Below are 19,250 nucleotides of genomic sequence, written 5' to 3'. Positions count from 1 at the left end.
CATGTAGAGCTAATTTTCTGGACGGGCAATGATTTACCCGACAAAGTGACTGTTTCCTTTCCTCTTTCCTGATTTACGACTGAGGCGTGGTCCTGCAGTCTTTGAGGCCTTTGAGGCTCCGAGGCTTTGTGGTGATGATTTAGCGGTGAAGAGTGAGTCAATTATTTTTTAAAAAAGAGAGAGAGAGAGAGAGAGAGAGAGAGAGAGATTGAAAAGCTCGGCTTGTGGGTTTTTTGTTGTTTTTTTTTCTGTTGTTGTTGCTATGTATAATCACAAATCCCTCTCACATAAAACCCCACACCTGTTGACTCAACGGAGCGTGAGCACTTCTTGCCCACTCTTGAATATTTTGCATGAAATGTTACACTGGCTAAACAAAGAGCAGGCACGTTTAGAATGGGGTTGATGAACGTGTGTGTGTGTGTGTGTGTGTGTGTGTGTGGGAGCGAGAGAGAGAAAACAAGAGCAAGACAAATGAGGATGAAATGAAAGATCTTCAACATTGGGCCACAAATGTCAACAGTCAGGCTTGTCTTTTCATCTCACATATACACAGACATATAAACATGCTTTGTGTGTGTGTGTGTGTGTGTGTGTGTGTGTGTGTGGGGATGAGGCAGCGCACAGGTGTGAGACTGACAGACAGACAAAAGCATCACATGTGACCCTTTTTGAACGTCTCGTCTTCGCTTCCCAGGCAAGACAAGGCAGGGGATAGACGTGTGAGTGGCAGCGCACACTGTGTGGATGTTGCTTTTATTCAGGATTTGTGAATAAGCGATTCACTTGCATGAAAGGTCGAACTGGAGGTGGGAGTGAAGACGCAACAATCGGGGAACACCTGCAGTTCGACGAGGACTTAAGAAAACTAGGCGTTACTACTATGAAACTATTAGTGTTGAGCCTTATAGAATGAGGACTCATTATAGGCATACAAGTATCACGGGCATTGAAAAAACATAAAGAAAGGTGAGCAGCACCGTCCGTGATGGTTATATTTTTACGTCGAACATTTCAGGTCCGTCATCATGCTGTGACTCTGCGGCAAATCTGCGTGTGATGTAGTTCCAACCAAAGAAATATTGCCATTTCTCCCTCGTGTGTAAATGTTTGCGTAATCTGAAGAAAATTCAACAGCATTTACAAAAGATTCAGGAACTCGGCAGGTAACGAAAGCCAATTATCCGTAAAAATGACCACGAATGTGCTTGGCACAGCTGATTTGCATTCGTTGACGCCCACAATGCTCCATAAAAGGCAAAGCTCACAGCACTAAAATGACAAGTATGTGGTTAAAAAGACCTTCTGAGCGGGCATTCACACTGGCAGTTTAGTAAGAAAAAGAGCGCGGTTTGCATTGAAAAATCGGTCATGTGAAAGCTGGCATGCGGACCCGGGAAGTGCACTGCGGTACCGGACCCGAGACGACCTGTAGGAGCTGGTTGCACCGGAACCGAGCCGCGATTCCCGTGAACATGAACGCAACTCGTACTCGGGTTCGGACTTGTTCGGGAAGTAAAGTAAGCTACGCATGTGTTTTGGCCGATGATGACATCGTTAGGTTCCACAACACACGAGTACCATGAGTGGCAGGGGAGCGTTGTGGGACACAGAAGAATTCCACCGCTGTACGTAATATCACCAAAATAATAATAATAATAATTTAAAAAACATATGGTGAGTCGCGTTGTGTTCCCCATGCCTGTTTGTGATGACGTAAGATGAACGCCATTAGACCGGGGTTCGATAGAATTAGGTGAGTCTGGACTGCAGCAAAGGTGCCCAGTGCGAAAAACCGCCTCAGAGGAAGAAGTTATTTAGACTCGTGTCTATGCCCATCAAATAGATATTATTTAACAGAAAAACAGCCCCTCGAATAGGCCAAAATCTAGAAGAAAAAGTGAATTCGATGTGAAGTAAATGAGGTGAAAACAAAACGAGGGGGGGCAACACTGTTCTCAGGTGATCGTGGACGCCGAACACATCACAGAGAGAAACTGCTATTTTTAAAAAGTGTCTTGGACAGAAATTTCCTGCACATCAAGGTGCCCCAACACTGTTTTGGAACAGCAGTAGTGTGTGTAGAGCCCCAGCTTCTTCATACCTGTTGTAAAAAAAATTTTTAAAAAACCAAGCTCTGCTCTCGTAGCTTTTTTTTTTTTCACTCCATATGCCTTTTTTTGGTTTTGATCCTGTCTCCGCCCCTGTCCTGTCATCATGTGATTACTCTATTGTGTTCACCTCTTCTGTGTTTCAGCTTGGTTATTTCTGCCCTGTTGTTTCTGTTCCTTCTTTTGCATTTGTGTCGTATATTAGTTTCACTTGTTTGCTAGTCTTTTTCCTAGCATTTGGCATTTTCCCAATTTCCCGATTCCTGCTGTATGGATTATGTGTGTTTGATGCTCTCTACCCATATTTTGACCCAGGAAATAACCATTGAGTTTATGCATGACCATCGGTGGTGCTGTTGTTATTGGTTCTGGAAAAGGTATCCAAAAAATGGAAACCAAAAATTACTTTGATGTATTTTTTCTTAGCCTCTTATGTTGTGTGTATTTTTTCTTCTGTCCTTAGATGCGTCTAAAAGCATGTACGTATATATATATATATATATATATATATATATATATATATATATATATATATATATATATATATATATATGTGTGTGTGTGTGTGTGTGTGTGTGTGTGTGTGTGTGTGTGTGTATGGCTTTTTGGATCGTATTCAAATCTGGGGACAAGCATTGAGAACGCGTGCTGAGAAAAGAAGAGTCGTAACACGTGTTTAATAAGACAAGTCGTAACACATGCTGAATAACATACAGTATCTGCGACCGATTTTGTCCAACACTTGTGACAATGCAGCGAATAGACAAACCACAAGAATATGCATTCCAAACCAGGCCTTCCTTGCCTTATTTACTGCCACAATAGATCTCTTTGTCCTTTTGTTAGAACCAATGATGTTTTCAGATATCCTGCCAGCTCAGACTTTCATTTACATTTATTTATTTGGCTGACGCTCTCATCCATCGAGTTCGGCAGAATATAATAAGAGCTGGTTGAAGAGCTGACAGTGATGTAAGCACCACAAGGGAGGCTTTCCACAAGTACATGACTAGAAGCAAGTACAAGATAGTTGTAGGAACAAAGAGAGCCACAGCTTTACACAGTATGCACACCAACACACTCAGATAATAAAGCCACCAGTACATACACTATGTACCACAATTACAGATATTAAATTATAAACGAATACATTTTTTGATGCTTGACTCTCAAATTATACTTATCCAGTTTCATATAGCAGATTTATAATAAATAAAAGTGTTTCTCGATATATCAGTACTGTTTTGAAAGCGTATTAGACTTTTCGTTTATGACCTGCGTCTTGTCTCTGCTTATGCTTCAAACTGTGACTCAAAATTCAGAAACTTCTGAATATCCAATAGCTTCTTCAATAATTCTGACTCGCTCCAAACATTTATTCTGTTACTCTATATTATTGACTTCAGGTTTTTTAAAAAAAATTTATTTCCTGTTGTGGCTTCACTGTCCTGTTTTAGCTATTTGTGTTTGGGCCGTTCTCCAGTGAAGCTCAGTAAGTTCAGATTCATTTTGCCGTCTTTTCTGGTTCATATCGTTCTGAGACAGAAATGATTATCCAAATGGCAGCCTAAATGACCCTTCAGTGTGGCCCTGACTGGATAACTGTTCAAAGTGAAACGAAAGAAATGTTTCAGGTTTGTCTCTCTTTTCCTCCGCATCCTCCTTTAGTTCCTCCGAGTTGACCAGGATAAGGAGTGTAACATGGATTGCTCCAGCGCTCAACGCAAGCCTCTGTGTGCATCTGACGGACGAACCTTCGCCTCACGTTGTGAGTTCCAGCGCGCCAAGTGCCGTGACCCCCAGCTGGAAGTCATGAGAGGCTCGTGCAAAGGTAAGTCTTCATCAGCCGTGCTTGAATAATATAGTGTGTGTATCGGTGAGAGGGATGAAAATCCTAATTTGCATTGGTGGTATGTTAATAAATTGAGAAGCTCTTGGTTTAAATAGCAAGTCTTCTTGATCTTGCTATTTAAAAAGAAAAAAAAACAAAACAAATGACTTTATTGATAATTGAGGTGTAACAGATTGGCTTTCATTACCCAGCGAGGTCAAAGGTCAAATGAATCACAATCCGCCTTATTGTGTTGGGATCTCTTGGGAGGGTTTTGTCAACCTCTAAACGGTGCGTGCGTCTGTTCTCTCTTCTCAATGACCTCTTTCACTCCTCTATTCTCTTCTTGTCTGTCTCTCGATCACTTCCTTCCCATGCCACCCTGTATAAGCGTGAGGGAAACACAACAGGACTGGAAAAACAGAGATCATGAGCACTATAGTCACGAGGTGTCCCAAAAATAATCATTATTTATAACTGTTGTCATGGCTACACTACCTTTTTGGACCAGATCTGTTTCTTTAGCAAGTACTTTCAGTCTTGTAGAGAAAAAGGGTGCAATTTTATTCATTCTTTTGATATGCATATCAGGGTATATTAATAGACATTTAAGTCAAATATCAACATTAATCCAAAGGGAAGAAAACGGTGGGAAGCCAGTTTTACAAGCCCCGTTTAAAAAAAACAAAAAAAAAACCCTAAAACGAATCAATGCATTGAGGATCGCAACATCCTCCAGACTCTCCAAAATATGTGGACAGCCATAAAAATCATATTGTGTGTAGCTCCCGAGCTGGGACATTTTAATCTTCCGTACCCAGACTGTATGATTCAGGCGTCCCATCCGTCACTCTTTCCAGCCTTTCCCATCCTCGCCGAAGACATTATTTGTGATTTTTCCGTACAGGAAAAACTTTGCAGCGTCCTTCTTTTCTTCTCATCTTGGTCAACCTTTTCCGCTATCCCTCCATTCATCCCTCCTGCCATCCATCTGGAACGAGTGCCATGCTTGGACAGGAACAAAACAGAGCTTGCTCGATTTCTCGTAGCGTCTTTTTCTGGTTTCTAGTCGTTTATTTATTTGCGCCGTGTACTACTTGTTTAAGTGTATCCCCAGTATGTGCACGTTTTCAAGCCACCTCGATTTCTCCGATTCATCAGATTCTCTCGCGGTCTCTATGTTAGCTTTTCCCAACCATCTATCCATCCATCCAGAACGTACGACACTCTTGACATGCCTCGTCGCTGGGGTTGTACCTTTCTTTTACATGTTTGGTTAAAATGAGGGTGAGTGGTGTTGTAGCTTTTCTTTCTCATTAGACAGAAAGGGATCAGGTCGAGTGGAGTAATGTAAGGAATAAAACACGTCAGGTGCGCTGTTACGGGAAAGACATCAACGACGCTGTTGTGGGATGCGGGTCTACGCGAAGCCTAGTCCGAAGTCGATCACTTTCCAATAACCGCGTCTTCCTATATTCTTTATTCCACTTATAGCACAGCAAATTTGACAAATGTGAGCTTTTTTAAATTTATATAAGAATGACTCATCATATTTTTTTTTATCCATTTATATTTGCATTTAATGCTGTGCCGTTCCTCCTTACACCATACCTGGACAGTCTGAAACTAAGACGGTGCATGCAGACGTTTCTCATTCTTCCTCTCCTTCTCTCTGTCAGACTCTCAATCCGCTTCTCCGTTTGCACCTCCTTGCGCTATCCATCGTTCTCTTTTTCCCCCCATCTGTCTTTTACTAATTCTTTTGGTCGAGCAGACTGGGCAGTGTGTCCCATGCACGAGGTGCCACCTCACCAGTCTGGGGCACTGGGATTACAGTGTTGCGCAGTGGAGAAAGTGAGCGTGTGTCATTGCTGAAATTGAGTTTGGAGGCACGCTGGTGGAGCTTCAGCTTGTGGCTTCGTGTGTCGCTGCCAGCACTGAGAGAGTCCACTCACTCAGTCCAGGGGGAGTGTGATGAAGTGTGGGTGGGTGGGTGGGTGTGTGGGTTCTGTGTTGATGAGTCTAGTGGAAGAAGGCTGTTGTTGCTCTTCCCAGTCACGCATGCATTTCCTATGTCTGTAACCTCTACTCTCTCTCGCACTCTCTCACTAACACACACTTGCACACTTCATTACATACCGAATATGAATCGTCCTTTTTTTTCCCCCCGCTATATTCATATCCATAATTTCCCTAAACTCCAGGAAATATAAAAAAAAATGCTTTTACCACATTAGTGGCACTGGCAAACCTAAAGAATGTATCCCGGCTTCTTAAATACCCCTTTCCCCCCACTTTTGTGTGATTGCTGCAAAATGGATCAGACTAATAGGATTTGCAGAATCTCATTTTACTGTGTAGAGCTTTAGCTGAATGATGAGGTGAACTTGGAGAAGTGGACTTGATGCACTGATTGTGGGTGCTCTCATTTTCCTTGTGAATCAAGATGTATAACCACAATCGTACTGATATAAATAATGTAAAATAATGAATCTGTCAAATACGTCATACACACTACAGGCGAGATGCGACGACGCTATCTTTTCAGTGCTCCAACTATTTGTATCCGTATCTGGATTTAAATCCAAAGTGGGCGTGGCCTAGTAACCCGAACTCGCCGATTCGAACTCGCGATCTCACGACGATAGGGCCCGCCTGCCATATTTTCTGCTTCTTTAAAACTAAGTTGCTTCTTTTTCATAAAATAAATTATAAAAACTACCGCCGTGACCCTGACCAGGCAGTTACTAAGGATGAACGACCGAACATGTTCACATTAATGATGCGATAATGCCTGCCTGCACGAACGTAAAAAAAACGTCTCACTCGGGCATCTTCTTGTCTTGCGTCCCACCGGATCGCGGCCCTGATGCACAGCTTTATTCTCAACTAGATGCCCTGTGAACTTTTCCGGCCAAAAATACAAATTAATAATGCACATTCTAGTCATACCTGCAGATGTATACGTTTAGAGCACAGAATCTGCTCAATCCAAATAACGTATTCGTATTCGATCGCACACATTCTCATGCGGGATATTCGGGTATTAAAGTGGTTAAACTGTAATGGAGTGCACTTTCGTCTAATATATGGTGATGACAATGCTATGATGATGTAATACGATGAATTTAGTCTCCGGTCCCATGTGAACATTTCCTTGTCGAGTATCTTAGTTAGCTCGGCATGCACTCAGAACTCTGATACAATATTGGTTTGGTGCGTTGTAACTTTATAATAACAAAACTACATGTAGTTTAGTCCTTTACCTCCATTGGTGTCTGCGTATTTTCAAGAAGGGTGCCGATAATATTTCGGTTGACTATATACACCTGTGTTGTTGCTGTAGATACATCGAGGTGTGCGGCTGAGAAGAAGTACACGGAGCAGCAGGCCAAGAAACTTTTCCCACAGGTGTTCGTTCCCGTGTGTAACCCAGACGGCACTTACAGCGAGGTGAGCGAACGGACAGAATCGAAACTCCATAAGCACTCGCACGAGAAACTTTGTTTAAAAAAAAAAGAAAGAAAAAAAAGTGATGTAAGGAATAAAACACAATGGTGTATAGAAAATCTGACCTGAGAATTGAACCATCTCTGTGGTATAATAATTGTTCGTATTATAAATAACAGGTTCATGTAACAGTAATACTCCTGCCAGTAATTACATACCGGAATGTGTTTATTAGCGAGTACGCTGATGTGTCTGTGTGATGGCCTTTTCTTCGTGGTCAGGATGTTCAGTTTCATTTTATATCATAACTGTCTGACTACCTCAGATACCATAATAGCTGCATGACTGTGAAAAATGCTGAATGCAACCCTCTTGAGCTTTTGCGAGGCCAAAGATTTCGAAAAGCCATAGATTGGGTCCAACAATAAGAAAAGTGATCTTGTTAGCTTCCGAGTTTACAAGCTCAGCTTTCTCAGCGAAGTCTCTCTCTCTCTCTCTCTCTCTCTCTGTCTCTCTCTCTCTCTGTCTCTCTCTCTCTCTGTCTCTCTCTCTCTTTCAGGTCCAGTGCCACAGCTTCACTGGCTACTGCTGGTGTGTAACGCCCAATGGCAGGCCCATCAGTGGCACAGCGGTAGCCAATAAGAAGCCTCGGTGCCAGGGTAAGGCTCATTATCTCAGGTTGTTTTTTTAAAAATTTTATTTCAAAATGCAGTTTTCACTCCACGTCAAAATAGCGTAGATGCCTGTAGGCTTCTTAAGGAAAACCAAGACACACACCTGCCCAGCTGCGCTGCATCAACTGATTTATTATTAATAAATCATTATAAATACAGTTGCCCAGTAGTAAGAGAGTTTATGGATTACGAATGCCTTGCTAATTGAAGTTGATGTGCACTCATATGAACTTTGATACTCAGCTTTGACAACTTAACAAGCATGAGACTGAGCTGTCAGAGCTGCCAACTGGACAGTCGTATAAACACACCAAGCTACAGTTGAAGGATAAAGCCAACTGAAAATGGCTGACGATCGCGTCCCGGTGCAATACAACACAGAGCGAAGATGACGGATGAAGGTTGTCGTGCATGGTAGTACGTTCTGCGATGGCAAAAAAATGGAAACAACTCCAGGAGGAGCAGTAGTCTGTATACGTATCGAAAATAGAAGCTGGAAGACACAGTATTACGGAAAAAAAAGGCTGTGTTCCCTACGTTCTAAATTACATATTACTATACTAAATAGTCTGAATATTACACCACCTACCATTATCTGCCATATTATTTAGACACACTATTTAGGCCATCATTTACTAAAGGTTTGCAGTCGTCCTGGGTTATGGGAGAGACTCGGCTTGGAGGCTTGGCGGCTTGGCTCGCTGTCAATCTACGGGATGACTAGCGCGATGGTGTTGACGGCAATATTAGCATGAAACTCGAAGCTTTGGAAGCCGTACTGTCTGAGGAGAGTGTACTGGTGAGGAGGTGAAAGCGCTAGACAGACTAAAGGATTAAAGCGCCGCTGCATCACTCTGTTTAGTTAGAGGTGACTAATTGAATAGCAGTGTGGGGATTGTAGGAAGGCGTTAACCATAGTGAAAGCACGTTAAGCGTAACATGTCGCTGAAAGAAGTTTAAACTAAAACGGAATTTTATCACGAAATAAAATCACGGGACTGCACTTTCATTTTAATGATAAAGATACCACCATGCAAGTCATTTAGGGTGGATTTTTCCTTTAATGTTACTAATAATAATGTGGAAAGACAGGTAGCAATAGAGTTGTTGTTTATTTTACCCCAAAACCAAAAGGGAAATATGCAGATATAAGGCAAATATGTACAGATATACTGTAGATAGTACAGAACTTGTACTCAAACGTAAGCATGATCAATTAAGACACTGCAAGAAGTACAATGATTTAGAAATGTAAGAGTAGAAGGGCATGATTGCCAAAGCATGCCGAATGAATATTATAGATTAAAGCGTACATACTGTATTCACACAGCTGAATTCCTCGACAGAAACCGGTGTGTGTGTGTGTAAATACGGTACATTCGGGGATGTTGATCGCCGACAGGTTTTCGAGTCGTGTCCTGTGGTGTGACGCGTTACAGTTTCGACAGGAGTCAGCGATTCTGTTTGGTCTTGCAGGAGGCATGAGCCATGTGGGAACGAATACAAGCGTCTTGGATCTCTCACTCGACCTGTTAGCATTAAAGCGGCCTCGCTTTCGAACACTTTTAATCCTCACGAGGTCTAGCCTCACGCAGCCTGCCAAAACTATCACATAACCAAAGCCACCTGCCTTCCTCTCAGCCGCCTGCGCCGGAGCGGATTCAGACGGGGACTGAGTGTCCACCGATACTTAACTGTATAATTATTTTAATTGCACATGCAAGGGCTTGATTAATGCATCAACAAAACAACATAGCTCCAGGATGGAATCATTATGTTGTCCCGAAGCCTTTAAAGCATGCCTGTATGCCATACAGAGGCTTGAGACATGATTTGTACGATGAGCTGCTTTCTGATTATTAAATGCAACCAGGCCTGGTGTGAATTTCCTTCTGCTTTGGTGTGATGTTTTTTTTTTTTTTTTTTTCAAATTATTATTGGTCGAGCTCATTCTTACGCATCATAATTGAATTCTCTTATTCTCGTCTGACATGCTGACGTAAGGATCGTAATGTGTTGACATGTTTTCAGGCTCCAAGCATGAGAAGGTCACTCCTCGAGAGCCAGGAAAAGCAGGTACATACCTATAGAAAGGATGTGTGTGTGTGTGTGTGTGTGTGTGTGTGTGTAAGTAACCATACATCCTTACAGCACATATTGTTTTTGACATTGTGTATGTGTGTATGTCTGTATGTATTGTAAGTGTATACGTTTGTTACGCATTATGTGTTCACTTGACACTTTTTCTGTCTTTTTCCTTCTTACATATATTAGCTCTTACGCTCTCGCTTAAGTGTCCACTGTTCAACACTGTAATGTTAGTCATGAAGAAAATCAAGACGTTTATTAATGCATCTCATTTTACAGCAGACTGAAATAGCAGCATTTAACTCATCTACCTCATGCTGGCTTTTCAGCCACATCACCATTTTTTTCCCCCTCCAGATTAAGAGCCTTCAAATGTTCTTGACTAAATAAACCAACTTTCCTTCCAGTCCTTTTCAGAGGCAAAGATGCCGTCTTGGCCCATTTCACTCTTTCCCTTTTCTGTTTCGGTTTCTTTCCCTCACAGTGGGATTATTAATTTATTATAGCTGTGGAGTTGTACTTTCCTACATGAGATGACACTTATTATGCCCAGGAGGGAAATTTGTTATGGCAGCTTGGATTTAAAATAGAGTCTAGATACTGAGACTAAAAAAAAAAGAGTTGAGTTCTGCGCATGTACTGAGGATTTAATACTGAAATTCAGATCTCAGACTAAACTACCGACTTAAGTGCTAATCAGACAGTTACGTGAGAGCTGTGGTATCATTTTGAGTGTGTCTCAGTTACCGTGGACCTATAAGTATAATTTTTCTTCTGCGATATTGACTGGAGTGAGGAGCAGTCCAGCGTCACTCACGATATAATGAGTCTTTATTAGTCACATAGACATTACAGCACAATGAGATTCTTTTCATCGCATGCACCAGAATGTTAGGAAGTTGGGGTCAGAGCGCAGGGTCAGCCATGATACAGCGCCCCTGGAGCAGAGAGGGTTAAGGGCCTTGCTCAAGGGCCCAACAGTGGCAGCTTGGCAGTGCTGGGGCTTGAACCCCCGACCTTCCGATCAGTAACCTTAACCGCCAGGCCACCACTGCACATATCAGACTGAAACCCCATCTCAGACACTTCTATTAAAGAAAAATCTGGCAACCTTAGACGTATGAACTGCAAATAGGCGATTTGCCTAATCTGATTGTGCATCCCAGGAAACTGACTTAACCACGCGCTTAACCCGACTCTGAATACGCATAACTTTTTTTAAAATAAATATTGGTGTAACTATTTCACTTAAGTCACAGATTCTGAATACAGCCCAAACTGTCCTTGGAATAATCTAAATAATATGAATTAAGACACAAGCATCTACAAATATATCAGACTCTACGGTCATAACTGGTATATTGACTATAGCGGAGTAGTAATAATGTTTCGGATCACCTGCACACGACCTCCGCAGACAGGAAATATATACAGACAGATCCTGTCCGTACAGCCGTTGTGCTGTTAAAATGGCGCTCAGCTGGTTTTTATGTGGAGCAGAATGAATTCGGATCGAATCGTCAGATGCACACTCATCAAAGCATTCCACTAAGACCTTCCAGACCAACAGTAATAACAGGACAATGGTTCATGGGTCATTTTGCAAGGGTTTCGCAATCCCTTCAATTTCCACATACTGGAGACTCGGTAAACAGTATTATCTGAAAAGACAAAGAGACGGAGAGAGTGTAATATGCACTCCATGACCAAAGATTGCTTCAGCCATCCTTCTCGGCCTGGCTGAGGTCACCCAACTGTTACCGTTTCATCATTTATTGAATATTAAAGACACAATTTGACTCCGTTTGTACGTTAGGAATAAAACACACCGATGAATGTTATTATTGGAAAATAATCAACTGTAGGGTGGTGTGGTGTGGGGCTGACGCGAAGCTGAGTTACTGTTATCACCCGCAAAAAGCTCTGACACTGCAGACTCCTTCCATAAATATACACCTAAATATAGACCTCTCACAGAAAACTTTACGATATATATATATATATATATATATATATATATATATATATATATATATATATATATTAAATCTGTTCATGTGGAGCAGTCTAAACGCAGTATATCCTGTATGTGTCTATCTATTCACTTCAAACTGTTGTGATGCCAGAGTTTGCATTCAGCTGGTAAGGTCTAATCACTGTTGTCTGTTAAAGCCAATACGTAACATTGCGCAATATTATCATTACTGCTTTCAGACAATAGGGACAAACCTTTTTCGACTTATATTAGGGAACAATAAGGGAATCTTGTTTGAAAAAAAATACTTTGCCAAAGCTGCATTAGTTTTTAATAACAGATTGAATAAAAAACAGACTTTTGGATCTTAGGATATGACCTCATCTGACCAGGCGTCGACAGAGTTCTGTTATTGAGTTCTTTGTAAATATTCTATTCAAACCTACAGTACAACAACAAATGAAATCTGCATTTCAGCTTGTCACGGTTTGCATGGACTATGTGTAGACTTATGCGAAGTTTGTTACGTGTCTACTTTGTTTTTTCAGGCAAAACATGATTATAACCACTATTCTCTACCCTTTGTTTCTTTCTGTTCTCCAGCTCCCGCCTTTCAGTCTTTCCTCCGTTCAGTCCTCTCCTCTTCTGGCCGGGCCATGTGCAAATAGTTTGTGATCTATAACATGCCTTGAATGTCTAGCTTACTCTCGTAATTGTAGTTTCCTTGCAAATCTTTTCCATTCTAAACGCAGATGAGTCTGTCGTCCTCGTCGAGGAGACACAGCCGCCAGCCGACGAGGAAGGTTCGTGATGAACATCTTTCTTGGACGATCTAACGTTCATTCATAGAATCTGGATTTCTTGAGATCGCACCGGCAGCGACGTAGTCATTCCTTTTTCAACCAGAGCTGACCGAATTGAGCAACGTTTAACTTCATGAAAACGAGAAGCTGAATGATTTGGCTGTTACAAGCTTGATAGGTTTGATTTACCCAAGCGCTGGGGTTTTCACCATTCTATTGGTTAATTTAACGTCGAAATCACAAAGAGTGAAACGTTGTGTTATTTTTATTATAGATTAGAAATTTTCAGAATTTTTATTTTAAGTGGGAAGATTTGGTGGGGTTTTTTTTTTCTTTATGCATTTCTTGCTAGCTGCGTTGTTTGTCTAGCTATATCATGTTAGGCCAGTGAAACCATGGCAAGTGATAGTTAATTAAAGGTAGCACTGCTTATTATCTGAGTGACACTCGAGTCAAAAAATTGCTGCCAGTGTGGTTGCAGGGTAACATTTTTGCGGAACATCAATTTCAAGCAGTTTATGGCAACAAAAAAAAAAAAAAAAAAAAAAAAACCAAGAAGAAAAAAAAGTTCAATACAATGAATTGACTTTAAAGCTTTTGTTATTTTTCCCTAGACATGATCTCACAGTACCCGACTCTCTGGACTGAGCAGGTGCGCAGCAGACAGAACAGGACGAGGACACAAAGTGAGTTTAAGTTTCATGTTTCGTTCCCCTTTCCCCTTTTCTTTTTCTTAATGGCTGTACTTTTACGTTCCCAATCAATCAGTTCATTCTCACAGCATTGATGTAATGCAAAAATCCAGTCAGAGAACTTGCCCATAATCAGATGCAAGGCCTTGGAGCTTCTAGTCGCTAGCTCAGAAGTGCTAATGTGTGATTATGCGAGTTCATGCTGCATGCGTTTTTAATGTGTGTTTATGAGAAGCGCTGTTTTATTATGCATTCATGAGGAGCGCTGTTTTTTTTTTTGTGGGTTTTTTTTTTTTTATACGTGTTGCATCATTCGTTTGATTTTAAGTTGCTGTTTTCTTGTTTACGAGCGCATGCGATGTATTCCGGTACTTGTTTGAATTAAGCTCGTTCCTTTGTCGGATCGATCCCTACGTCACTAGCCGAGACGTGGTTGATGACATTCAGGCAGTAAAAACCTTGCCGTTTCTCTTTCTTCTGCATTTCTATGTCAAAAAAAAAAAAAAAGAACCAAGCATTTTCGTCACTGCGATGCAATACGTGTAAACAATCAGCATCCGTGAGTGCTGCTAGCCCCTCCCACTAAGCACTATTAGTTCTTGAGCAAGTAGCATAAACCTTACAGCTGGAACTCTGGTTTTCTGGTGCTTTGTAAAGAAAACAAAAAAACAAAACAAAAAAGAAATCTCTCTGACTGCACTGATTAGTGACGCCTTTATTAAATCTCTTATGTATGTAAAGATATAATTGACAGATCAGTCATGAACCTGTCTCCACACATATACACAGTATATGCACTTCCATTCTCAAATAATAAAGCTGTAAATAAATAAATAAATAAATAAATAGATAGATAAATAAATAAATAAATAAGAGGTGTTTTTTTTTTTCATTAACAGCTGTTTTACAAACCGTAGATTTGACACACTGACCGGCTTTTTTTTCCCCCTCGGTATGAACAGAAATAGAACACAAATCCCAAATGCTGTGCTGACATGTGGATGTAACTGCATGGAGCAGCAAAGCCTGTATTAAATCCCTTTTGGAAATAAGCGAGTGCATGCACCAAGGCAGCATAAGCGCGCACACACACACAAAAAGTGTCCGTGAACGGTTCGATTATGATGTCCGGATGATTTACGATCAATAAAAGCCGCGTGAAAGCAGTTTGGACAGTGCTGCGTGTGAGTGTGTGCAAATAGTTTGACTGTGACATCTTCATGATTTATGATCAATAAAAAGCCGGCGTGTGGATGGTTTTCATTAGTTACTTGTTCTCCGGGTAAAGCGCTGATTATTTCTTTACCAGCTGTTCAGAGCACAAAGGTGGGGGTGGTGGGGGTGAGGAGGATATGTGTGGGATATTGTGAAAGAAAGGAAAGATAATAAGGTACAACAGGGCTGAGAAAAGGAAGAGAGTTACTAGAAAGATGTACGTCTCTGTCGTTCATTTCTCAGTAAAAATAAATAAATAAATAAATAAATGAAAGAGATCAGAAGCGTCCCTCTCGTTTATAGTTATTTTTCAAATTCGTTCACCCATCTTTTCTGGAGGGGTTTTGAAACATTAAGGGAGAACGGTTCGGTAAAGCATTAGGCTTCTAAAGAGAGGACAGACGTGATTGAATCCTGATGTAGCACTTGTAGCTAAATCTAATCTTTTCAAGTCAGAATGCATTCCCCATATGGACCTTTTATTCATTCAGGGCTGGGGTAAAGTGCATCATGCATTTCGGGAGGGGGAGGGGGGGGGGGTTTGTGTGTGTGTATGTGTGTGTGTGTGTGTCACTGTGAATTGTGTTTGAAGATGAAATGGTCGAGATTTAATGGCTTTTTAAGACTGAAGTGAAATAGGACGCATGTGTAAAATAATAATATCGCTTAGGCACTAAGAACATACTTTTTCTCAGAGTCTCCAGCCATAATGCCCTCCGTTGCTCCTCTATCCACTTTCTGCCCTTTCTTTTCCCTTTTCATCATCCATCCGTTCAATATGTAAAGTAACTTGCAGATGTTTACATCCCTCCCCCCTCATTGAAAGTTTCTCTGTGTTTCCGACTAAGCTTCATTTGATTGACTTTTGATTGATGGCCTCTTCAAGAGTCAGGGCTGTGCCATTTTTTTTCTTTCCCAACTCTGATTCATACTTGGTTCTGGAAGCTCCTTGATCTTTATGATGCTGTTCTATAACACACTCTGGGGTTCTCCAGGGACAGGTGTATTTATACTGAGATCACATGATCATCTGTTTTGTTTTCTGCCTCACCACATATAATCTTGTAGGTCGTCAGAATACATTAAGGGAACGTGGATGGGCGTAATCTTGCAAATTCAGATGCTTTTTTTTTTAGGCGAGATGACCATCATTGGTCTTCCACCGAATCTATATTTCTTTCTATCTGCATTATTGCGTCCTCAGTTTGCCAAGTAGTTAAAAGCACTGTTTGTGTGAAAATAAATCAAGTCTCTATCCACCTGTCCGTTTTCTCGTAGCCTCTTCTTGTGATCAAGAGCAGCTGACGGCGCAAGAGGAGGCGAGGCAACATAAGAACGAGGCAGTTTTCATCCCCGACTGTGCCCAAGGTGGTCTATATAAGCCAGTCCAGTGTCACCCTTCGACTGGCTACTGCTGGTGCGTCTTAATAGACACAGGACGGCCCATACCTGGCACCTCTACCAGGTGAGTTCAATAATTCCATTCAGTTCGATTTTTATTGGTAGAGCTGGCATGAAGAAGAAATCTTAAGAGACTCAAAAGGGAAGCCATGCTCTTCTGGGTGACACCGGATAGTGGGATTAGAAATTATTGTACACTGTTCTGCAATTGTATACTGTAAAGTCAAACAGGACTAAGTGTGTAGAAAGGATGTTCAGTATGAGCTTCAGAGTCTTTATGATTACAGCAGCAGTTCTTGGGTACAAGTCCGTGAGACTTGGGCGTAAACTCTCTTTACAGTACGTTATCCATCTGGATCCATCCACAGCAGGGTCTCTTGTACAGCTCAAGAGCTTTTCGTGTCTCTTAAAGTTCCCCATGGAACCCAATTTGGTGTTTCAGAGCTTCTGGGGAAAATGATTCCGTATTTGTGCAAATTTGTGTCCAATTTAATGCTCTCTAGACTGTATATGTCCGACCCCTGGGGGAAAGTCTTGCTCTGCATTAGGAGGTTATTACTCTGTTGCTTCCTCTGACTGAGTGAGAATGGGATTCCATATTTATACACCATCAGGGCCTTTCCAGGAGTAAGAATCAATCAAAAGCTCTCTAAGCTCTTTGCTGTTCATTGTGTTCGGGTTGTGCCATATCTCGGACGCGATTGGCTGTTATATCAGAAATATATATGCCAACATCGAGCTAAGAAGCCATTTCATGGCAACTTTAAGACAAGCTTCTTCAATCTCTCATCTCAAGATGCTCTAATCTGGGTGACAGTTTTACACGAAAAAGATTCTAGGCTTTCTAGTTCCCAAATTTGGATTCCTAAAAATTTCAACTGCTTTTGATGCTGCGAAAGCTCCTTCGGGGACTTCTGGACTTTTAGAAAACAGCCAGCTGACAAATGGCTTATATCCTCTTCAAAAGGCATCACTGAGAGCTTCCAGATCTGACATTTCCCCAGCGATTTAAAGGGGTACCACCGGGGTGACTGCGTGGTCCAGTTCAGTTTTAATACACATGGTTATGCTTAGATGATGTTGTACAGACTTGGAGTATGCTTAAAATAGACCTGATGTGTACACAAAATGTACACTGTCCCAGTATTAGGTCCAAGGTAGCCTTGGTTTCTAAAATTGAAGATTGTTGGACGATGAAAAGAGGTTAGTGGTATTGCACTGGAAGGTTTACATTTTCCCCCATTACTTTGCTAACATAATTTTTTTCCCATGGACCTACAAACGATAAATTCGGCTCTTAATAACCTTCTGTATGTAACTGGAATTTAGTCTCATACATAGCGGATGCAGCATTTAATGAGAACTTAATACAAGCAAATACACGACATACATGAAGTTACGTAGAGCTACTGGCATGATTCTGTTCAGCTGTTTCTTTTTTCTGTCTATAGATACGTTTGGAGTACTAGAATATTTATTATTGTAACTGTTATGATGTCTTTCAAACATCATTTTCAAGACAAACGTCGCACGTCATTTCAAATTCAAATAGTTTGTTGTTTGGCGTCCTAAAGTAGCACTTCTTACGCGTTGAAAGAGGAAACCCCTTTCTTGCCTTTTAAAATGGTACATTCCGGTCGACCCTATAGTACATCTAATATACTCCCGGGGCAGGTCCCATTATCCAACTTACAGTGTGGTCCAAAAATGGGCTACGGGGTCCCTCAGGGTTCTCTACTCAGCCAAATCTGATTTAGTCTCCTTTTCACATTTATGTCAGTCAGACAAAATGGTAAAAGCAACTTTACGCGTTGAAAACGATCAGCTACATCGTTAGCAATCTGCGTGAAATGTGCGGCACGGCAATACTACTTACCGGCTACCACGACTAGGGGTCATTGGTACTGATTTAGCGTCAGGATCGCTCTATAAGCCTCGCAGGATCTGTTTTCAGTGGAGTTGCGAATTGCGACGTATTGCTCAGCGCAGTATCGTGTTAACAAAGCTCAGGGCAGAATGCCAGAATGCACATTAGTGCACCTACAAGGGTCCTCGCCTGTTCCTTCTGTCTGTCTCTCTCTCTCTCTCTCTCTCTCTCTCTCCTTCTCTCCTGTTCTTGGTCTTACTTGGCCATGTACCCACGCAGTGACTGGAACTTGTTCATTTTCCAAGCCGATTCATGAATACTTCTCTGTGTCCCGTGCACTCTCTCACTCTTTTTCACCCTCTTCCTCCTTCGTTTTCAGTCTTAGTCCACGATTTCCTCATCACGCTTGTCGATCGCTCTGCATTTTCATTTATCGTTTTCATAAATATGTAATCAAGCACTCCAACGGATCTCGTTGAGTGCTCCTGGGTATTTGTTTATTTATTTTTCCACGACATCAGACTCTTTCGGTTTTTAGTTCGACATTACGCTCGTAAACCGAGAGCCCAATAGACCATGACTAGTGGATTGTGCACTTTACTCCAGGCCCAAATCACAAATGGAACCGATTTTAGATCAGTAGGTGGCATTTCAAAAATTTCGAAACGGTTTTCACCCGAGGCTTGCGGCATTTTTGTTATTTTACCATGTGAAAGAAGAGCCGGGACCACAGTATTTTATTTCCAAAACGTTTGGATTTTGATTCTTGTTCCATCATTTATTTATACAAAGAAAACAATTGTGCTTTGTGTGCTTCTCTCGCCACAGATACGAGCAGCCAAAATGTGACGGCAACGCGAGGGCACATCCCAACAAACCGAAAGATCTTTACAGGAGCAGACATCTTCAGGGTAAGCGCACGTGTGTTTTTAAATCTCCAGCGGCCGCATCGGCGTGGCAACGGTGGCGCTGATTTCCGGGTAATACAAAACGTTCGCGCTAAACTCCTCTTCCAGTCGCCCGTTCCGTTACATTTCCGATACGAGTACGTAAGTGCGCTTGAGACCGTCATGCTGTGTGAGGTAACGCAAATCGGAAAAACAAAAACACAACAGCAGAACCGAACAAAAACAATAAAATCAT

The 19,250-nt window shown here is 41.6% G+C and overlaps 1 protein-coding gene across 2 annotated transcripts in view; it reads left to right on the top strand.

The window, feature by feature from the left end:
- Window positions 1–19,250, top strand: part of smoc2 (SPARC related modular calcium binding 2) — a 36,762-nt gene that overhangs the window by 9,068 nt on the left and 8,444 nt on the right. Inside the window, exons 2-9 of one of the 2 annotated variants that reach the window (XM_017464855.3) lie at window positions 3,780–3,942; window positions 7,289–7,395; window positions 7,952–8,051; window positions 10,098–10,142; window positions 12,849–12,932; window positions 13,547–13,618; window positions 16,118–16,304; window positions 18,936–19,018. In XM_017464855.3, the coding sequence (XP_017320344.1) occupies window positions 3,780–3,942; window positions 7,289–7,395; window positions 7,952–8,051; window positions 10,098–10,142; window positions 12,849–12,932; window positions 13,547–13,618; window positions 16,118–16,304; window positions 18,936–19,018 (841 nt within the window). The remainder of the gene's footprint in view (window positions 1–3,779; window positions 3,943–7,288; window positions 7,396–7,951; window positions 8,052–10,097; window positions 10,143–12,848; window positions 12,933–13,546; window positions 13,619–16,117; window positions 16,305–18,935; window positions 19,019–19,250) is intronic. The other variant, XM_017464856.3, reaches the window with a different exon arrangement.

Source organism: Ictalurus punctatus, chromosome 3 (genome assembly GCF_001660625.3).
Source record: "Ictalurus punctatus breed USDA103 chromosome 3, Coco_2.0, whole genome shotgun sequence".
NCBI classification, from domain to species: domain Eukaryota; kingdom Metazoa; phylum Chordata; class Actinopteri; order Siluriformes; family Ictaluridae; genus Ictalurus; species Ictalurus punctatus.
The sequence above is the reverse complement of the archived record's forward strand: the minus strand, read 5'-3'. Positions and strand labels throughout refer to the sequence as shown.